The sequence below is a fragment of the Oreochromis niloticus genome, linkage group LG13 (assembly GCF_001858045.2).
Source record: "Oreochromis niloticus isolate F11D_XX linkage group LG13, O_niloticus_UMD_NMBU, whole genome shotgun sequence".
Classification (NCBI taxonomy): Eukaryota; Metazoa; Chordata; class Actinopteri; order Cichliformes; family Cichlidae; genus Oreochromis; species Oreochromis niloticus.
Genome location: NC_031978.2, coordinates 18,586,936 through 18,606,275, shown reverse-complemented (window position 1 = coordinate 18,606,275; position 19,340 = coordinate 18,586,936). Strand labels below are relative to the sequence as shown.

Genomic DNA, 19,340 nt, shown 5'->3' with positions numbered 1-19,340 from the left:
GATATTAAAATATCATAAAGGTCATTAATTTATTCATTCATTTTATGGCTCCACTTACTCCATGATTAATCTTTTGTGGGTTACACTGGACATTTTCTGACTTATTTTTGCACATTTCACTGGTCGTGAAGCATTTGATTGTTACGTCTGCATTGTTGTCAGCTGATGAGCCTGTTTGCAAAAAAACCCCACACTTGCCCACAAGCAGACCCTTGTGCCTATGGCTGAGCCTCTGTGAGACTGCTCGATAGGAGAATCTGGTATGCTTGGAGAGTGGGCTCTGCCTGTTCTGGTTGCAAATGATGGCAGAGCCACATGTTGTCAGGAGGGCCAGAGCCCCTGCTCCACAGAGCAGAGAGATAACAGTGTGAGACATAACAAAGGTGAGATAAATCAGTGGGGGTGCTGTGGTTGTGTTGGATTTCAGTCCATCATGTCCTACTTCATCCCTCAGACTGCTGGGGTCCTCCTTAAAGGGATATGTGGACCTCTTTGCAGTAAGTACCCAGGTTTATCCGTGCCAATGTGTTTTGCGTCTACTAATATTCATTTCGTGACACACAAAACAATCTCTGGTAGATGTTATGGGCTCTGGCTGAGGTTGTTTTTCTGTACACCCTTCTTGCAAATTGCTTTCCATTACCATTAAGTGGTTGTTTAAGCTGAATGTGAGTACAATACTGGTTTATGTTTTGAATTGGTATACTCGGCACTAATATTTCTAAAGTCAGTGTACTGGATATGGCACCGTGATACAAGTCAGTCTTATGGGGTAAACTGTGTGTTTATTGGGGTGAAACTGAGTGCAGGTGGTACTATCTACAGCTTGAAGTTGGTGGTCTCCCTTTGCTAAGCCAAGTCAGCAGCATGAATCCGTCTGTTGTTGAATCTGTCCGTTGCATGACTTTATAGGCATGTGTGTGCGTGTAAATCACAGACTTGCGTGTATGTGTATCTAACTCTTGTGCTATGGTTGGTGATTTCAGGTAACCCTTCCCCCAGCCAAAGCAAAAAAACCATAAAGCAGCGATTCCTCAAACTGCTGCCGTGCTGCAAGCCTTCGACTACCCCCTCAATCAGTCAAAGCAAGTGCTCTTTCACTCTATACATCTCTGCTTTCTCCTACCTGCCTCTTTAGTCAGTTGAGAAGACTGGCGCAGACGCTTGTGTGGATAAAGTCACATCAAAACATTCAGGCTACACATAAATCCACATACACCCTTACAGACTCCAGAAACTCTACAACTATCTGGTGTTGTGGATTGTGGGTCAGAGCTGTTTTTCTTTTTGTGATTTGAGGCGTGTGCCATATATTTGGGTACTGGAATGTGTGTGTGTTGGTATTTTATATACCAGAAATACCTGGTTTACAGTACAGAGGTCAAAGTCAGGTGAAAGCTAATAGGTTCCAGCTAGAATGCAAATGGAATAAGAAATATCTGGCAGTGTCTTTACTTTGAACTTTTTAAATGTCTCTTCCATTTTTATGAGTGATAAACCTCTTCTTCCACTTCCTCACAGGCCACTCGTTGTCTGTAGTTTGCTTCAGCTTTTCAGATAATACTTAAGATGCTACAAAGATGTGTGGAAATTTCTAGCGCTAGTAATCTCACAGCCATGTATGGAAAATCGTGTTTATGTTTAATTAAAATATCACAATAATTAGTAATGTTCTCCATGTCTTCTGTATAAGATTTAAACTTTATGATAAGCTCAAGATCCATTTGATAACTTCAGCTAGATATCTTGGCCAGGTCATGGCTACATTGGGGGTTAATGTGGTGTAGATGCTAACTAAAACTTATCTGTCCCTCACAGACAGCGTGGAAGATGACTTTGAGTTATCCACTGTGTGCCATCGCCCTGAAAGCATGGACAAGCTGCAGGAGCAAACTAAGTTTACCAAAAAGGAGCTCCAAGTCCTCTACAGGGGCTTCAAAAATGTAGGTCTGGTTACAGAAGACAGTAAGAAAACAGGGGTTCTAGCTGCATGTGTGCATATCCTGTGCAAGATGGGAATTAATGAGTTTACATTTTTAAAAATTTATTTTCTTTATTTGTTTTCCCAGGAGTGCCCAAGTGGTGTGGTAAATGAGGAGAACTTTAAGAACATTTACTCCCAGTTCTTCCCTCAGGGAGGTGAGTTCTCCCAACAATAAGCACGAAGAGGTCCAACAGTGCCAGTAGTTTAATTTATTTCAAAATTAAATTAAAAATAAAAGTTCAAACAACAGTTGTTAATGTTAATTTAGCTTTTTGTCATGACAGTGAAGCGAATATAATTATCTTACTCTAAGTCTACTCGGCTGGACTGAGGTATGTGCACTGCGGAGAGGCAAAGTGATTTTTCATTTCACAATATTTAGGTTGATGAAATGTTAACCACTCGCCTCCAGTTGTATTTGAAATTATTTTTATATCTACTCTATATTTAGACTGCTGCTAATCGCAGCTGTTCAAAGACATGTTTTGAGGGCACACGGGTTACTGTAAGTCTCTACCTTTGCAGATTCAAGTATGTATGCACATTTCCTGTTTGAAGCCTTCGACACGAACAAAAACGGCTCGGTTAGTTTCGAGGTAAGCTCTATTCTATTCTTACATATCAGCTTCTTTTGAGGAATAAAGGAAAACGTGCGCTCTTCTGAAATTTGTCATCACTTGTGTTTCCACACAAATATGTATTTGTACACCCAGATTAGGCTGTGATAAAGGTTTGGCTTTATTTACTGTGTCAACATTTAAGTAAAGATAACACAATGCAGGAAATCGTTCCCGCTTATGTCGCAGGACTTTGTATTTGGCCTGTCTATCATCCTGAGAGGGACCATTAATGACCGGTTAAACTGGGCATTCAACCTCTATGACTTGAACAAGGATGGTTGCATCACCAAAGAGGTAACACACATGTGATTGTGTTGGATTTGTTGATTTCTTGGTCCCTTTGAATTACTTGCTGATGATTACTCATTATCAGTATTTTGCAAGTATATGGAGGTTTCTGTCAGAATATCTATCCATGACATTTTCCATCACACAATGAAAAAAAAAAAATCATTTTTATTGGAAATTCTCAATACTGTTTTCTCTGTTTCTCCATACACTTTACAGGAGATGCTGGACATCATGAAGTCCATCTATGACATGATGGGGAAATACACATACCCCACCATGCAGGACGATGCCCCAAGAGAACATGTGGAGAGCTTCTTCCAGGTCAAACATAGCAATGTTTTCTTTCCCCCTCATTTAATGATTGTTTAAAAGCAGAGAAATATTGATGGCACCAATATTGTTTTTGGGAAAACAACGATGCTGTTAGCCAAAAAGTTGTTGTATTTTCATTTCAGAAAATGGACCGGAATAAAGATGGGGTGGTAACCATAGATGAATTCATTGAGTCTTGCAAAAAGGTAGACCATTCCAAATCCTGAAGGAGTATTGAAAACATTTTAGGAAATGCACTTCTTTAGAATCCCACCACGCTAATCACGTAACTACAACTGGAGAGTGAGCTAATTGTAGCATAAAGAAAGTCAGGGGAGACATCTAGTCTTGCTCTTTCTAGGAAATCACTGCACCTGACCAAGAACTATTTTCTGAACATAACTCTCCATAAAACCACAAATTGCACATAAACTTATGCACATCTCTTGCCTCTGTGTAGGATGAGAACATCATGCAGTCCATGCAGCTGTTTGACAATGTCATCTAAACATCTGGACCAGTGAGGACACTGGCACCAGAGAGGGGTACGTGTGCGTGGGTGTGTAAGAGGACTCGGGATTGAAGAGAGAGAGAGAAAGAGTCTGACTGCATGTGTGTTGTGTGTGTGTGGCTGTCTCCCGACTTGCAAGCTTGTGCTCGTGTCTCTGTTGAGAGCTGAGTCCTGAGGACACAGAGAGGGCCCCCTCCCTCTAACTGGACCCCCCAGTGGCTTCCTCCAAGCAACAAAGGAGTGTCCCCAGCGCCCATCCTCATCATGCAGAACCTTACGTTTCATCCCAGAGACACAGAGAAAGAAAGCAAGCAGTGGGCTCACAGCCACCTGCACACCTAACACCCAACCAGCCCCTGCCTGTTTTATTTGAACTTTTATTGCTCTTGCTGACGGAGGGACTATCACAGCCTTTTATTGGTTGAACTCAGAAGAAGGATGCTCTCCCTAAACCCTGATCTCAGATCACTTTTCCCCTTTCCTCCGTGATGGCTGAGAGATGGCATTGTGAACCTGATCCTGCCTCTGTGCATGTGGGTAACACCTTCCTGGAGCCGTAAGACTCATGGCTCATTTCCTGGCCATAAAAATAGAAATGAATCTACGGCCACCTGGTGGACAAGAGAGAAAAAGACACTTCCTGAGGGAGCAACCAACAAATTGGTGATCCGAGCGATCCCGTCTTACGGAGGGAGCTCCGAACGCATTCTTTTCCACAAGGGACTGATTTCAATATAGCATGATGATGTCACTAATATCTAATTATGTATTTACAGAGATACTCCAAAGTCTGCTCGTCTGTCTGCTGTCCTAGTCATTCACAGGTGCCTCACCCTTTGTGTATGTGTGCGTGCATGTGTAACAGAAGGAGATGTCATCTGTCTTACAAATGTAAGACTTTTGTGACACAACACCCACCTTCATTCACAGGATTTTGGTAGAGTAATTCCCGGCCTTCCAAACTATTACAATCCTAACAGTAGTTGTCTATTGACTGTTGTACATTTTCTAGCATTCCCAGTGGTGTGATATTAGGCTGTACAATGTGGGGATTGCACTATAATTTAATGAGCCGTTTTAACCCTAGCAGCTTCTCTCGACATGGGAATGACATACCACAATCGTACTAGTCTATGAATATACATTCAAAGAGAAGTTTATTAGATTGCAGATTGTATTTGTGAACTTCTTGTAATCTGAAATGTCATGTGGTTGTCACAGGTTCTACCACTTGAAAAAAACAACAGTCTCCACACCCTTTTTGTATTAAATCAGACTATTTCCATTTCAAGGAGGCATAAAGTGATTGTGTATAGCAAGTGCAAGACAAGGTTTGATAGCAGTTTTCTTTTTTCTGTGCCCCCATTGTTCACTTATTCTCCCTCTAACACCAAAGAGAAGATATCAATTAAAAAGGTACATAAAGCCACTTAAGGTAAGACATTTAGCCCACCTGTGGGTGAAGAAAGAGGGAGTTACTGGGTATCAAGCTGGACAAGGGGCAATCAGAGATAAAAGAGGTAGACTACATGTAGTTTACCTGCACGCTGTCAAGTGCAATTTTAGGTTGTGAACCCATCCATTAGGCTCAGATTAATTATTTTAGAGCAATTTGCAACCACTTATTTGCTTCTTTTCACACTAGAACTAGGCAACACAAATGTAAGATGATGTAAGGCACTCGGGCCGTAATTAAATCGGTGCAAGTGTCTTAAAAGCTGAAACAAACATGAAATAGCAATAATGTTCCCCACTCACCCAACGTCTCCTTCCTCTCAGAGCACACTATAAGGGTGCACTAACGGCCCTGGTTAAATATGCACTTCCAACCCTGCAATTTCTTATTTTTTTTATGTTCTGCAGTTTTTACATTTATACTTTCTGGAAGAATGGTTTGGCTCCGATTGTTCCTGCCCACAGTTGTGTTCTTTTCCCCAAACACAAGGAAAACCTGTCTATACCCGCATGTACTGTGTCTAGAACAATGAAAACCTACTAACCCGTGGTACTGACTGTCTAGCTAGCCTAAACTGGTTGCATAACATATTCAAAATGTGTATATTTTGTACAGAGATAATAAAAAAAAACAAAAAACACAGTTACTATGCAAAATGGACTGGCGTGTGAATTTATCAGACTATACATAAATTGTCTTTATTAAAATAAGTCCTTTCAGTGAGATAAAGTACCTGTAGCAATAACGTTTGACATTTTGACCTGTCACAGCAGGAAAAAAAACAGTGTATATCAGCTTAAGTGAGGACCTGCTTTTGTTCATTCTGGTACACTTTCAGTGCTTTGGGAGAGTCATCATAAATTCCTGTTTTTTCCACATCTGTGACAAGTCCAAAAAAAGGGAAATAGGCAATGTCCATAATAATTTTCAAATTATGATTCATCATAATGTCAACAGGAAACGTTTACAACTTAAATATACATAATTACACAAACCATCCCAGGAGCCAGGTCTCCTTCCACTAACAGGCAGTAGTATCTATGCAGATTCACCCGACCATGTGACAATTTCATAACCAAAATCTTTTTAAAAGTGTGAACGTCAACAAAAACAGTAATTCAGTCTACATTTCTGAAGATAACCGGCTGACTCCAAACCATGTACACAGCCTTCAACTGTCAGGTTATTAAAGCTGAAAATTTTATTGTTTTTTTTGTTTGTTTTTTGCATGTTCTGGTGAAATTTCCGGCACAGCAAAACACTTCACAAGTTGGTTTCTTCTGACAGCAACAAGCTTTTGCAGTCATTTGAGTCTATTCCTGATGACGGCCTTGATGCATTTTTTTTTAATGACTCTCCTGTGTAAAGTATCATGAGCACAGCAAGTGGGGCAAGGATGACCGGTGGAAAAAATCTCAAGTAAAACTGAATTTAATGAATGTGATTTTGTTTTTCTCTTTAGGAATATTATCTTTATTTAAATAAAGTTTAACTTGTGTTGTATTTTCTATTACTCATGATTGGGGGAAAAAAAAAAAAAAAGATTGCAATGTGCAGTGGTGACATTGTTTGAGCTTTTTAAGTGGGGGCTGACAAACCCCACTGGACAGATGCTTCAGCATATACAGAAAAGTCCATCATTAAATAAAGAACTCTTCTCATTTTTCATGTTTTTCCTCTCAATGCCGAGTTCACTACTGCCTCTTAAAACTTTGACCTGCAGCGACCAGGGATAGGTTTTTGTCTGTAAAACAGCAGAAATTTACTTGGGCATTCTGCGAAGCTCTGCCAGAACCCAAATAGCCAGCGAGAGAAGAGCCACTGAGCCAGACTGGTGAGTTGCAGCCAGCGGAGTGGGGACATAAAGTAACAGCGTGGCGATACCCAGTGCAACCTGAAAAGCACAAAAGCACAATTTGTTTATACTGAAGGGTAATGGACCTATTTGTATAGCAATTACAGTGTCTTCCAGCCTACCTGTGTATAGGCCATTGCTGCCAGGAGGCTGATGGCAATCTTAGCCCTCTTGGGAAGCATCATTCTCCTTGAGAACAGATATAGGCCTGTAATTGCAGTCAGAGAAGTAATCCCCCTGGGAAAAGAAAAAGACATCTTGAGGGGTACATATTAACATTTCATTACACATCAATCTAAAAGAGTTATATAACTTGGAAAAATTGTGTTTAATTAGAATAATAACAATGTAATGCCAACATTTTTTAGCTATAATAGCATACCAAAAATTCTATGATCAAACTGCACAGTGGTGGGATTTTCAAAGAAATTCTTGAGGGTCGGAGAGAAGGCCAGCAGATCATCAGGAATCCATCTATCTGCCATCTTAGGGAAGGAGTTATAAACAAGCCCAGCATCCAAACCAGCAACAAAGGCACCTGTGTAAAGGTACATGCATAAATGATTCAAATACATCTCCACGAATAGAGATTAAACCACATTTGTAATGCCTTTAATTACATAGCTTTACTTTTCTGCACAACCACTCAACCCATTTGCCCTCTAAGAGCCAATTTTACTAAAGACCTTTCAATTAATATCAAACCAGGTGAATAAGCTTTTTGTTTCAACATTTACCAAAAGCCAAGATACAGTACTCAAATTTTATCCCAAAAACATTACATGGGGTACCAGCCCAAATGTCTTTCCTTTAACCATAAGTTTCAGAGTCAAAGTGTGAAGCTTCATACAGACAGTGAGGTGACTGGCATAGTATGCACCTGTGCAGAGAGGAAATGCTACACTATATACAATTAGAGTTACTCTAATGGAGTCAGTTGTGAGTTACCGTGAATGACTGAGTGACTGTCACTCTTGTATTCATTAGTCAGTCTTGTTGTGAATTTACAGTTCAAGAATTTTATGTAACATATTGTGCTTTGCACAGACGCAAATAAGCAGAACACTTTGAGGATGTATTGTGGACTCCTACTCTTCCGGGACTGAAAACCATATGCACATGTCAAATTCTAACTGCTCCTCTAGCATCATTGCCATTTACCAAGAGCTTCCTATGTTCTGTCAGAACAAGTGCCACTTTAAAGAACACCTATGCTTCTATGATGGCTGTCTTCACTATTAACATCCTGCTTTTTTGAGGAAATTTCTGTGCAATTTTGCTGTAGTTACAGGTAGTTCACTTTGTTTCCCCAAAGTGGCTTGAGACTGAAAGCAGCACTTTGGTAGACAGATTCTGTGACCCCATTTGTGACACTGAATTCACTTAAGATCCAGCAGTACCTGAAAGAGCAGTGAGGAACACGAGTCCACCAGTACCCTTGGCAAACCTCCTGAGCTGCATGAGTTTTTTGGTTTCTGCCATCTGTGAAAAAGGTGCCATCATTCAAGTTAAAAAAAAAAAGAAAAGAAAAAGACTGTTTCACTTTACATTTCTCCAGAATTTATCATTTGTATTTTTCTGTAGGTAAGAGAGTCCCTCTGTACCCTGTGAGCTGGCAGCAGCAGAGTAAGCCCTGTCCACATACTGGCACAGTAGAGCAACAAGGCAGAACCGAGATGAGCGCTCAGACGATACTGGCTGACACGAGGGATGTCATGAGACTCGGGCTTCTCCTCTAACCCGCTTTTCACCATGTACCACCCCAGAAGGCCCTGACAAAACAAACACATGTATACACATTCCTTACTTTACATTTATAATAAACCTGATGGTGACAGTCATTAAATATTAGTACAATCAACCCATTTAAAGAAAAAGGAAAAAAAAAAAAAGCTACAAGTGACTGGGAATTCATGCTTCAGTTTTAAGTCTACACTGTAGCTCTGACGTAAATCCAAAACCCATCTGAAACTAACGACGCAGACCACAACTAATGTGACTGGCCTGTTCACTACAGCTGATTCCTTCTGTACAATTCTGGCTACTTTTACGCCAGTGTTTTTAAATTTGTCAGTGAGAGATTAACTTCTCAATATACGAAATGATAATTATAGCATAAAATATAAGGACTCACAAATGTCAGCAATGTCAGTGTGAAAACAAGATGCAAGTATCAGAATGTAAGTGAGAGAACGCACAAAGAGGTAGAAAGCATTGAGGGACAAATAAGTTTACCAATGGCTACTTATGCAGGTTATGATGTAGGCTCTACAAAGATGCACCGCAGAGGTCTAAATCAGGCGTGAGGTAATGATTATTTCCAGTGATCTTCTCATTTCCACAGCTGTGTCTTACCTGGAAGAAGACAAATCCACAAAGACCCAGCACTTTTCCCTTCATGGAGCGAGTGAAGTATCCTTTTTTCCAGAAGTAAATAGTGGGGAGGATGTATGCCAAGCCAACCAGCCTGCCCCACATACGATGTCCCCACTCCATGTAGAAGATAAACTTAAACTCTGGCAAAGTCATGTTATGGTTCAATCTAAACAAACAAAACACATAATAATACCAAATTAACTAATTGTCGCATGTCGAGACCAGAACAACACATAACACAGAGACACATTTAATTAAATTTATCAGGCCTTTATGTACTGTGATTCTGAAAAACGGGACCTTACATTTTGAATTCTGGAAACTGCTGGTACTTTGAAAACTCAGCTTCCCACTCTGCTTCTGACTGTGGTGGTTTCATCTCTCTCACCAGATGCCAATCAACCATGGAAAGCCCAGATTCTGTCAGTCTAATTAAAAAATAAATACAGCAATGTAGTAAATGCCTGTTAACAGTACTTCAGTGAGTAAGTAGTACATACAGAAATGCTAATTTTAAAATATATGTACCTTGTGACACCACCCAAGACAATAGCCCCAACCACCAGTCCACTGCAGCCAAGTAACCATCGACCCACTATGCGATTTGAGGCTGCACTGGGGACAGAAGCTGCTGCTGAAGTGGACGTTCCTCCCTCCACTGTGACGGTGCTGTGACCTCTCTTCAAGAGCCATTTTCGAAGCGGTGAACGCTAATGTAAATAAAGGAGAGAACGGGCTTGAAATGATGGTGGACAACGCAAGCATTAAAGCTTCAACTTTACCTTATTATAAAAAAAAATGTCATTTTAAATGTCATTCACACTCAGCATCCTTCATCCAGTACATCGACTATCCCTTCTCTGCACATGTCCAACCCATCTCAACCTTTCTTCTTTAATTTTGTCTGCTCAGCCGGAGCTGTTCCTGTTATCTGCTGTCAGACTCCACAACAAAGACTTTGCAGATGACCACACATATGCAGACAGACAGACACACACACGTGCAATACCACTAAGTGTAATTTGTCTGACGAAACATAGTATTTTATTCTATTTTATATTGCATGTTATTCTTTTTATCTCATTCTATTCAACTGTTTTTCTTCATTTTTGCTGCTTGTAACTTTGCACTTTCTGCCGTGACCCAACAAATTTCCCACGTGTGGGACTAATAAAGTTTTATCTTATCCGTCACAAATCACCCCTGGCATTGGTCTCCACCCACATCCACGACTGCCTGCACTTTCTTCTTCACTGTGGCTTTGGATGCTGTGACACCACCACCTTGAACCCATCTGTCACTGCTACCCCACACCTCACCAGTGTCTAGCTGTCCTCCTATATAGTGCACCACACACATATAAGCAGCATGTTAACAAATTACGAAAGCACAACCCATGTAAGGTGATTCTATAGTTTTAGACATGTAAGACCTAATTAACCTACTTTACTTCAAGCTTTAAAAAAAAGGCAGTAAGTCGGTTTTGCTGAATTTGATATCACAATCGTTTCTGGAAATTTAGTTACTGATAAATCAAAAGCATTCTTAAAGGGCTTATGATATCAGTTCTTCCATTCTGAATTTATTTTTCAGCTCAAATGCTTATCTAAGAGTTTACATTGCCTAGACATGGGTGATGTAAGTTAACTGGCGGACGTGACTACTCTTGAGTACACCTAGACGGCTAGTGTTACCTGTCCTAACTAATTCAAACAAATACTAAAAACAAAGCTGAACAAAGAGGAGCTGACAGATGTGTAATGTGACATATTGTGTATATTACTGGCAGCGTGTGACCTTCCCAGTGCTTATCAATGATGCTTACTTAAGCTATTGGCTAAAATTAGCGGCTAACACAAGTCATACTCACGGTGCTGTACTGAAAGCCCTTTCCAGCACTTCTGCACCCGCAAAAAATCGTTGTCCGCAACGACGAAATTAACATCTCTGTGCTCTAAGACTCGTCGCTAGTGCTGAAGTTATCCAACAGTGCTGCAAAAGCTTCAGCACGTTTGTTACTGTGCTGTCACCCGGCTGGTTTCCTAACAGCCAGTTTCAACTTTGACCTTCTGACGTCACAAGAAATTTACTCACTAAATAAAATGCATGTTTTTTTTCTTTGTCAGGAATAAAACATACTCAACATAAATTAAATATATATACATCTAAAAAATATACCTGGCTTTCAAAATTATATTCCACAGACTAGAACGTTTGGGGGGAGGGGGGCTTGTTTTACTTTCAGGCGTATCCTGCATGGGCGGATATACGGCTCATATCGCCCAGTAATACATCTTAAAACGTTTATATATTCTCACCCGTCTAATCGCGTGTTTTGAATTCAACGACCCGGAAAACGGTGATCTACGGACTAGCTGTATGAGCTGAAGTAAGTCTCACAAAACATGACCTGACTTCATATCGTTTATAAACGACTGATACGGTTCCATGAGTCGATAAGACGTGGATTTAACAGGTAGCTGTAGTAGTAGTTAAAACCTAAAGATGAATGAACGTGTTAACTGAGGAGTTTTCACGTAATCTTGTTTGCTCACTAACTGTATTTCTGTCTCTTATTAGACTGTCAGTATGGCAGAGTGCTTTTTAATGGAGGTGTGCGTGGACTCGGTGGAGTCTGCTGTCAATGCTGAACGAGGAGGTCAGTAAAGTGAACAGTAGTGAACACTGTCATGCCGTACTACTAAACTCACTATGGCGTGCTTGCTAGAGAGGTCATGCACAGGCAGTTCTACTTAAAAACAGAGTTAAAGGTTGCATAATATTGAAGTGCTAGCTCAGACATATCTCTGCCATGAGTATTAAATTGGCATGCAGTGTTATTTAATTCCTCAAAGATTACAGGCTGTAAAAGTCTATATAGGTGTAATCTGAACTTGTCTGTCCTGGCAGGTGCGGGTCGACTTGAGCTGTGCTCTAGTCTTCTGGAGGGTGGGCTCACTCCGAGTCTAGGTGAGCAGGATTTCTTCTAGCATCTGCATATACCCCTAGCAAAAAAAGAAAAGAAAAAAAAAAAGCTGTCGCATCAGGCACCAGCACATCTTTCAGGTTTTAGTCAACTGGAACCTGCCAAGTTGCATTACTGCCATCTTCTGGAAAATCCTTAAATACTATTTAACAGACAAGGCTTGGGTCAAAAAGACTTCCTACCCTTTCCCGATCACATTACTATGACCTCCATGGAAAAAGAGATTTAATAAGGACTTAGGAAAAAAGAACCGGATGCACATAGAATTTGACTGTTCTTACACGCAGCTCTACTTCAAAAGTAGGAGTATGATGTTTAGAGGTCACCTGGGGGTTTATATAGCCTTTAAAAATTCTAAACATCAGCAGACTATGACATAAAATAGAATAAAAATACACAGTTAATGTGTTAACTGTTAATTATGGCTATGTTTGTTTTTAAAAATAGTCAGGTAGTGCATCTCTTCGAATTATGGGATGTCATTATGTCTTTTTCTTTCATAAACCATGCTCCAGTGCGGCCTCTGCTAAGGGAGGTAAAATAAAAGAATACAAACTTTTTCTTAGTATTTAGAGAACTCGATTGGCTCTTGTTATGCCACCTAGACACACTTCAATTGGTTAGAAACCTTCCTAAGCAGTTTCTTTCTATATGACTGCAGCCCAGTTCATGGAAGAAAAGTGTGTAGATCCTTGCCGTTCTTACCGCCCTCTCTGCAGGTTTGCTGTCATCATGTCTCTAAAGGTCACACTGGTTCAGTTTGGTGGGATAAAGTCATAGACATGTTGGATGTTATGTCAGCTGTTATGTCTATTATTGGTTTTTATTACTTTTGACGTTCTCTTTTCCACTGCTTCCCCTATATTGTACCATACCAGTTTATTATGAATGTGTAATATACATACCTACTCTTTAATCCAATACTGCAACCACTGTTGAACAATTTTATTCCACCCTCTGATTTGTAGTTTCATATTAATACATATAATGCCTTTATAACTTGAACCCAATTGACTATGACTTCAGTAGTCCATAGTCTGTACTAAGCATTATCCTATTTTATATACGAAGCCTGGGCATTTGTTGCATGACACATAATTCCGCCTGTTTACTGCAGGTCTGCTACATGTAGTGAAGCAGTATGTCAAAATTCCCATCTATGTAATGATACGCCCTCGTGGGGGCGACTTCCTGTACTCCGACCTGGAAGTGGAGGTGATGAGGAAGGACATAGAGCTTATGAAGAGCCAAGGAGCCGATGGACTAGTTCTGGGTGCCTTGACAGAAGATGGACGGGTGGATGCAGAGCTCTGCATGGAGTTATTGGGTATGGTCTCTTTATATATTTGGCCTGATTTGTTAGCAATTACAGAACTCTAAATAACAATGAGCAGGATGCTCTCAGTGATGTAAGTTCCACTAAATCAGAAGGGAAACATTTGAAAAGATGCAGGATGTGAGGTTGTTCCTTCTCACATTCAATTTGAAGCAAAATCATGTGTAAGCGTTCAGTCACTACATTTAAATCTAAGGATGATTCACATCACCAACAAAAGATGCAATATAGCTCTTTCATAAATTATTTCAAAATTGTGAGGGCTGAAAAATAATAAGTCACTTATAATAAGGAGCTGTTTGCTATTTCAGTGTTATGTCATTCACAAAAGAGCTCTCACATGACTTAAAGCATGTTGTTGTGAGAGGTGCCATATTTAGTATGAGTTAGTGGTGGTCTGACAACATGATGAGTAAATCGGTGGCCATACAAGCAACAAGGTTACAAAAGGCCAGCTGCACACGTGGAAAGCTAAGAAATGACAAATAAACAGGTGTGCTGAGATGAAAGTCGCTTTTCATGGTGAACAAAATCCATCTTTATTACTGCACAGCAAGTCAAAAATGGATGTTAATCTGACTTGACAGACGTAGAGTGCGGGTAGAAGCGTGCTGCTGTTCAGACGTTTCACATGTTATTCTCCTTCTCGGCTGCTAGCTGTGGGTTGCCTTTTTAAAAACCCATTTCAAGAAAGAACAATCACCTACAAGGTGCCAACTACATTTCCAAATGTCGGACCAAATGTTCGCCATTTTGGAGAGGCACCATTGCTGTATGCTGACCTTAGAGCCATCAAAGGTGATTGTATCTGGTTTAAGGCAATCCAAACACAGATAGCGCGTTTATTCCCCCCATAGGATGAAAGCACTTGGTAATGCTTTAAAAGGAAAAGGCCAGACAGAATATATAGAGTAACACTAAAAATAAACCAATAGTTATGAGAATTATAGCTATCAGTTCGATAGATTGAGGAAACACCATCAACCGTTAGAAAAAGTACACAAAAACATGCCTTCTTTTAAAATTAAATATTTCTGGTTTATATTGTAGAGACTTGTGATTTATTCTAAATAGTATCCCCAGATTGTTTCTAATACTTCAATATTCTTTCCTAAAAATGAAATGCAAGTCAGAAATGCAAAATATTATCACAGTAATGTACAAGCCACAGAAATTTAATTGCTATGTCCAAGATTTTTGGTCACTTTTCAGTGATAAGACAGAACAATAATACTGTCCCGATCAAAAGTTGAAAAATAGCACAAAAAAAAATCGTATTTTGCATGGTTGGGTCTTAACAAGCTTCCAAGTAGAGCTTCAACATGCAACAAGAAGAAATGGGTGTGAGACAAAACATTTATTTGAGATTACAATTTATTGAAAACAACGCTTAAACTGAAACAGGCCATTGTTGCCATTTTTCAAGTGGTCTTAAACTTTTGATCGGGACTGTGTCTCTATATTAATCATGTCACATGAGATTTCCTTCCATTTCCTTCAGTGTGGTACCTTTTATTTAGCCACAAAAAGTAAAAATAAACATGAACTTGCTGTTAAATTGTAAAGTTCTGAAAAAGCTGGCAAAACACACAAGAGCCAATATTTCTGTACCCTTCATTCTTCACGTTTTCACTTAAAAAGAATACCAATAATTTTACAAGGCCTAAAGCAATTACAGTCTAAACATGAGCGTTTGACCTTAACTTGAGTTAATTATTTATTAAGGGATCAACAAAAGATCTTCCGGAAACTGTATTAGGAGGTGCAGACATGATAGTGTGCAAAACAATTGAATGTAATTCCTGCACACTGTTTCACTTACCTCCAAAACATTCATTAAATTACATTGTTTTGGTCTGAATAACCCATTCACATGTATGTAAAAGCATACCAGAAAAGTTCAAATCATCCAATCAGCTGATGGACACTGTATTTTTGCCATTAGTCAAGGGATAACATTGAAACAGACACCAGGCTGTTTCAGTAATTTTGTTTTTGTGAAAGAGGAAAATTTTACAGGTTGTCAGGAGTGCAGAGAGTTTGATCTAGTAGGCTTGAGTATCCAATATTTGTATTTTTACTATGCAAATATAGATAATTTATTATGGGACACAGCTTGTTATGATGATACATGTTGAAGCAGGCTTGGTAGTCCAGTTTTAATCTCACACAAGGTTTTATTTAGCCCGTCATATGTCAGCTGTCCAGAGAAGGAAATGCACTACATCTCCACAAGATATTTGTGACCCATGTTAAGCAAAATCAACCAGCACCATGAGGTCATCATATTTCCAAAGGTCCTACTGAGACCTCAGAACATGGTAGGGCTAACCTCCAAAAATCAGACACTGTATATTATCTCAAGTTTTTGTCACCATCCTTGTATTGTTACTTGCAATATGCAGTACAAAAAAGTGAAGCCAACAATCTTTGATATAGAGTATAGCAGTACAGCTGGCTATGAGTGATGGCTTTCATAAAGGTAGGAAAATATACAAGTCGTATTTCACAGTTTTGCACTTTTGTTTGACATTTTGTACTTTTCCATTTCTTTCTTTTGTTTTCTTACTTTTTTGCACACTAGCTGCTGCCCGTCCCTTGCCTGTCACCTTCCACCGAGGTAAAAGTTTCTCCTTCAAAGTGCTTTTCACCTTTAAGCTTTTAAAAGTCTTTTCAGCTACAGTTACACTTAAAAAGCATCACAAATTCTTAATGGAATAAAAGCCTTGCATAATGCTATTATCAGGTATAGCTCCGGAAAGGTATAGAACGTCTTAATGATATATTATTAAGCCTGGGCTTTTATTATGACACTAATCATGATCCTACTGCAGCTTTTGACATGGTTCATGACCCAGCAGTAGCTCTGGAGGCGCTGATATCGTTAGGGTTCGAGCGTGTGTTGACTAGTGGCTGTGACAGCTCCGCTTTGGAGGGACTGCCTCTCATTAAACGGCTTGTTGATCAAGTACGTGGACCCATATGAATGTCTTTCTTTACATCCAGACATATGAAACTCTAATAGCTGCTAGGTTATTGTTCTCGATCTTTCATAAAACCTTTAATTTTCACATCATTTCTACTCAACAGGCTAAGGGCAGAATTATCATAATGCCAGGTTAGTGCCTCCGCCATTGCTCCTTTGTTATTTATGTGCGTATTTTTACAACCTTATTTATTTATTCACTGCCACTGTTTTTGTTTTAATAACAGGAGGAGGTATCACAGAAAGGAACCTGCAGAGAATATTAGAGGGGTCAGGGGCTCAAGAGTTTCACTGCTCAGCCCGCTCCAGCCGAGAATCTGCAATGAAGTTCAGGTGTGTTTATTTTCCAGTCTCAGGCGAGAGGTGGGATTTGTCCCTTTGGTTGCATGCACTAGGAGACTTCTTGCAACTTCATGTCGATCTAATCATTTTTTTTTCTTTATAAATCTCTTCTTCTTCTCTTCTCTTCACGTTGTGCAGGAACACCTGCGTCTCAATGGGAGCTTCTTTCTCAGCACCCGAGTACGGCCTGAAGGTGGCAGATGTGAGCAAAGTCCGAACTCTAAACGCAATAGCCAAAAATACCTTGTGACTGTGTAACAGTCATGATAGACTGAAAAAATATACCTCAAAAGTAATCATGAGTAATAATACTGATGTGTACTGATTAAATTCCATAAATAAATGTCATAATCGCCAGAAAGCTCTGCCTTTTGTTTTTTTTCTTTTAAGATATAAAATCACCAATGAATCAGTCCTTGTAGGGTTGGAGAGAAAAGACATTAGTGCATCTCAGAGTATCTGTGAATAATATGATGTAAAGCGAATGTCTATATATGGGAGCACTTCTTTAGTGATATCATCCAATAATGTGCATAGAGAACTGCTCATGTGTCTGGATGTGCAGTCTGATTTATAGGATTTGGAAAACAGGTTTGCTAAAATGTGTTAATAATTTAAACATACAGGAGATGTGTACACAAATCTGTAAAAGTTCACTTTTTGGGTGTATGTGTAAAAGATTCTGTAAATATGAGATGTTTAAAAAGCCACTCAGCTGTGAGGAGTATAAGAAGCGGTAAAAAGCTGAAAAAATGTGTAGTTTGTAAAGTTTTCAATAATAATAAGGCCATTTGTACTCTTCTTTTTTTTGTTGTTAGTGTATAATTCACATATTGAGTCTTTTACACAGGTAAAAACTTTTCATTGTAGTTTTAGATTTGTTTTGATGATCTGTGTATGCACAAACTGTTATTTTACACAGTCATGAACCTCTGGTCTCACATCTTAACAGATTTTTTATTTTATTTTATTTTTTTAAAGGCATTCATAAAACAGACTACATATCCAGGTCAAACAGATTCACAACTCTCTGCACACTGACAAATGACATTGCCACAGTAATGCCCCCATGTATGTCCAACTACAGTTGATTTCTACACTGAAAATATGTATTATTTCCTAATGAAAGATAACTGCTTTTTAAAATGGCAAAACAAAATATCCATTTTACATAACTCCCCATTTAAAGTGATACATAATGCAGAGTTGTGACTTCCTGTTTTTGTTTTTTCTCTGTTCATATTCATCTTCTTCTTCTTTTTTTCAATAAAAACAATGTGACTTGATTACTTTGGTCCTGATGCAATAAAAGACATTTCAACAGTTAGGTTTACTTTGTGTTATTTATTAACACTTGTGTTGAAGGTCAGTGGGTGTAAGGTTAAGAAGTTAAATAGTCATATTTCATCACGCCAGGTTGAATTGACTTTGTAAATATCTGAAACATCAAACTGCTGCGAGCCAAAAAAGTAAATAAATACAATCAAAATATAACTTATAAGCTGTGTTTAAATACAATTCTGTGTTAAATATGTTAAGCACTATGCTGTGAAGCCACAAAATATGATGTGGAAACACATGAAAAACAACAACAAAGAAGAATTTTGACTCTCACAACACTTTAGAAACATGACTGAAGCCTTAATAACTTATACTAACGCGTAGCAACTTGCAACAAGTCATGCTATACAGGTCTGTTTGTATGTTTTAAGAGAAGCATGCTACACTTTCAGCTCTGACTGGGTTGTTATGAAGCTTTAAAACCATGAATGTGCTGTTCACTTTGCAGTCTGTTATTATATCCAAACACTGCAATGATCTCCAAACTAGAACTGTGATGAAAACCAGGACATCTGACTTTTCAATTAATTCAGGAACCTACCTCATGGATGTGCCTCAATTTTCATATTAGATTACATCTTCTGTCTTTTAAAAAAATATATATTTTGCATTATACACAATACGATAAGCTTTCCCTAAAATAATTTGACTTGGTTGAAATATTAAAAGCTAGTTTCTTTAATTGTTTTTATTTGACTTTTGACACACTGCACAGACATTTTATTATTCAGTTTTTGTTTGGCTTATCTTTGCTTATCAGCTGCTGGCGTCTGGTCAGAGACAAAAAATAAAAAGATAAAGTTTTTGACAAGTGAACAAAACGTTCTATCCTCTATTATAAGGGCAGTACCGAGTGTTTATTCATATTAAAATACATTTTTGGTAATAGTTTAGTCTAAGTGTCAGTATAAAGGAAAGCTATTCTGAGTTTTGATGACAGATAA

The 19,340-nt window shown here is 38.9% G+C and overlaps 3 protein-coding genes across 11 annotated transcripts in view; 2 read left to right on the top strand and 1 right to left on the bottom strand.

The window, feature by feature from the left end:
- The window catches only part of LOC100709045 (Kv channel-interacting protein 2), a 106,647-nt gene extending 100,519 nt beyond the window's left edge, over positions 1 to 6,128 (top strand). For 4 of the 8 annotated variants that reach the window (XM_025897818.1, XM_005474159.3, XM_025897817.1 and 1 more), the window contains 8 exons: positions 987 to 1,085; positions 1,819 to 1,943; positions 2,070 to 2,139; positions 2,510 to 2,580; positions 2,791 to 2,898; positions 3,112 to 3,216; positions 3,351 to 3,413; positions 3,668 to 6,128. In XM_025897818.1, coding sequence (XP_025753603.1) covers positions 987 to 1,085; positions 1,819 to 1,943; positions 2,070 to 2,139; positions 2,510 to 2,580; positions 2,791 to 2,898; positions 3,112 to 3,216; positions 3,351 to 3,413; positions 3,668 to 3,715 — 689 coding nt within the window. In that variant the 3' untranslated portion in view covers positions 3,716 to 6,128. The remainder of the gene's footprint in view (positions 1 to 986; positions 1,086 to 1,818; positions 1,944 to 2,069; positions 2,140 to 2,509; positions 2,581 to 2,790; positions 2,899 to 3,111; positions 3,217 to 3,350; positions 3,414 to 3,667) is intronic. The other 4 variants (XM_025897819.1, XM_005474162.3, XM_005474161.4 and 1 more) reach the window with 1 other exon arrangement.
- On the bottom strand, positions 5,843 to 11,476 carry cox15 (cytochrome c oxidase assembly homolog 15 (yeast)). The gene is made up of 9 exons (XM_019366841.2): positions 11,276 to 11,476; positions 9,934 to 10,115; positions 9,711 to 9,833; positions 9,385 to 9,571; positions 8,634 to 8,801; positions 8,430 to 8,511; positions 7,414 to 7,567; positions 7,152 to 7,266; positions 5,843 to 7,068 (listed from the first exon to the last, which is right to left on the bottom strand). The coding sequence occupies exons 1-9, from the start codon at positions 11,348 to 11,350 to the stop codon at positions 6,937 to 6,939; spliced, it is 1,218 nt and encodes a 405-aa protein (XP_019222386.1). The 5' UTR covers positions 11,351 to 11,476; the 3' UTR covers positions 5,843 to 6,936.
- Positions 11,477 to 11,636: 160 nt separating this feature from the next.
- cutc (cutC copper transporter homolog (E. coli)) lies at positions 11,637 to 18,378 on the top strand. Of its 2 annotated transcripts, none has more exons than XM_003441197.5 (9): positions 11,637 to 11,794; positions 11,986 to 12,064; positions 12,316 to 12,375; positions 13,509 to 13,718; positions 16,312 to 16,347; positions 16,562 to 16,695; positions 16,818 to 16,845; positions 16,941 to 17,046; positions 17,194 to 18,378. In XM_003441197.5, the coding sequence occupies exons 2-9, from the start codon at positions 11,995 to 11,997 to the stop codon at positions 17,303 to 17,305; spliced, it is 756 nt and encodes a 251-aa protein (XP_003441245.1). In that variant the 5' UTR covers positions 11,637 to 11,794; positions 11,986 to 11,994; the 3' UTR covers positions 17,306 to 18,378. The 2 variants fall into 2 exon arrangements, with proteins under 2 accessions (XP_003441245.1, XP_005474220.1); XM_005474163.4 differs by having other exon boundaries at positions 11,721 to 11,881.
- The last annotated feature ends 962 nt before the right edge of the window (positions 18,379 to 19,340 follow it).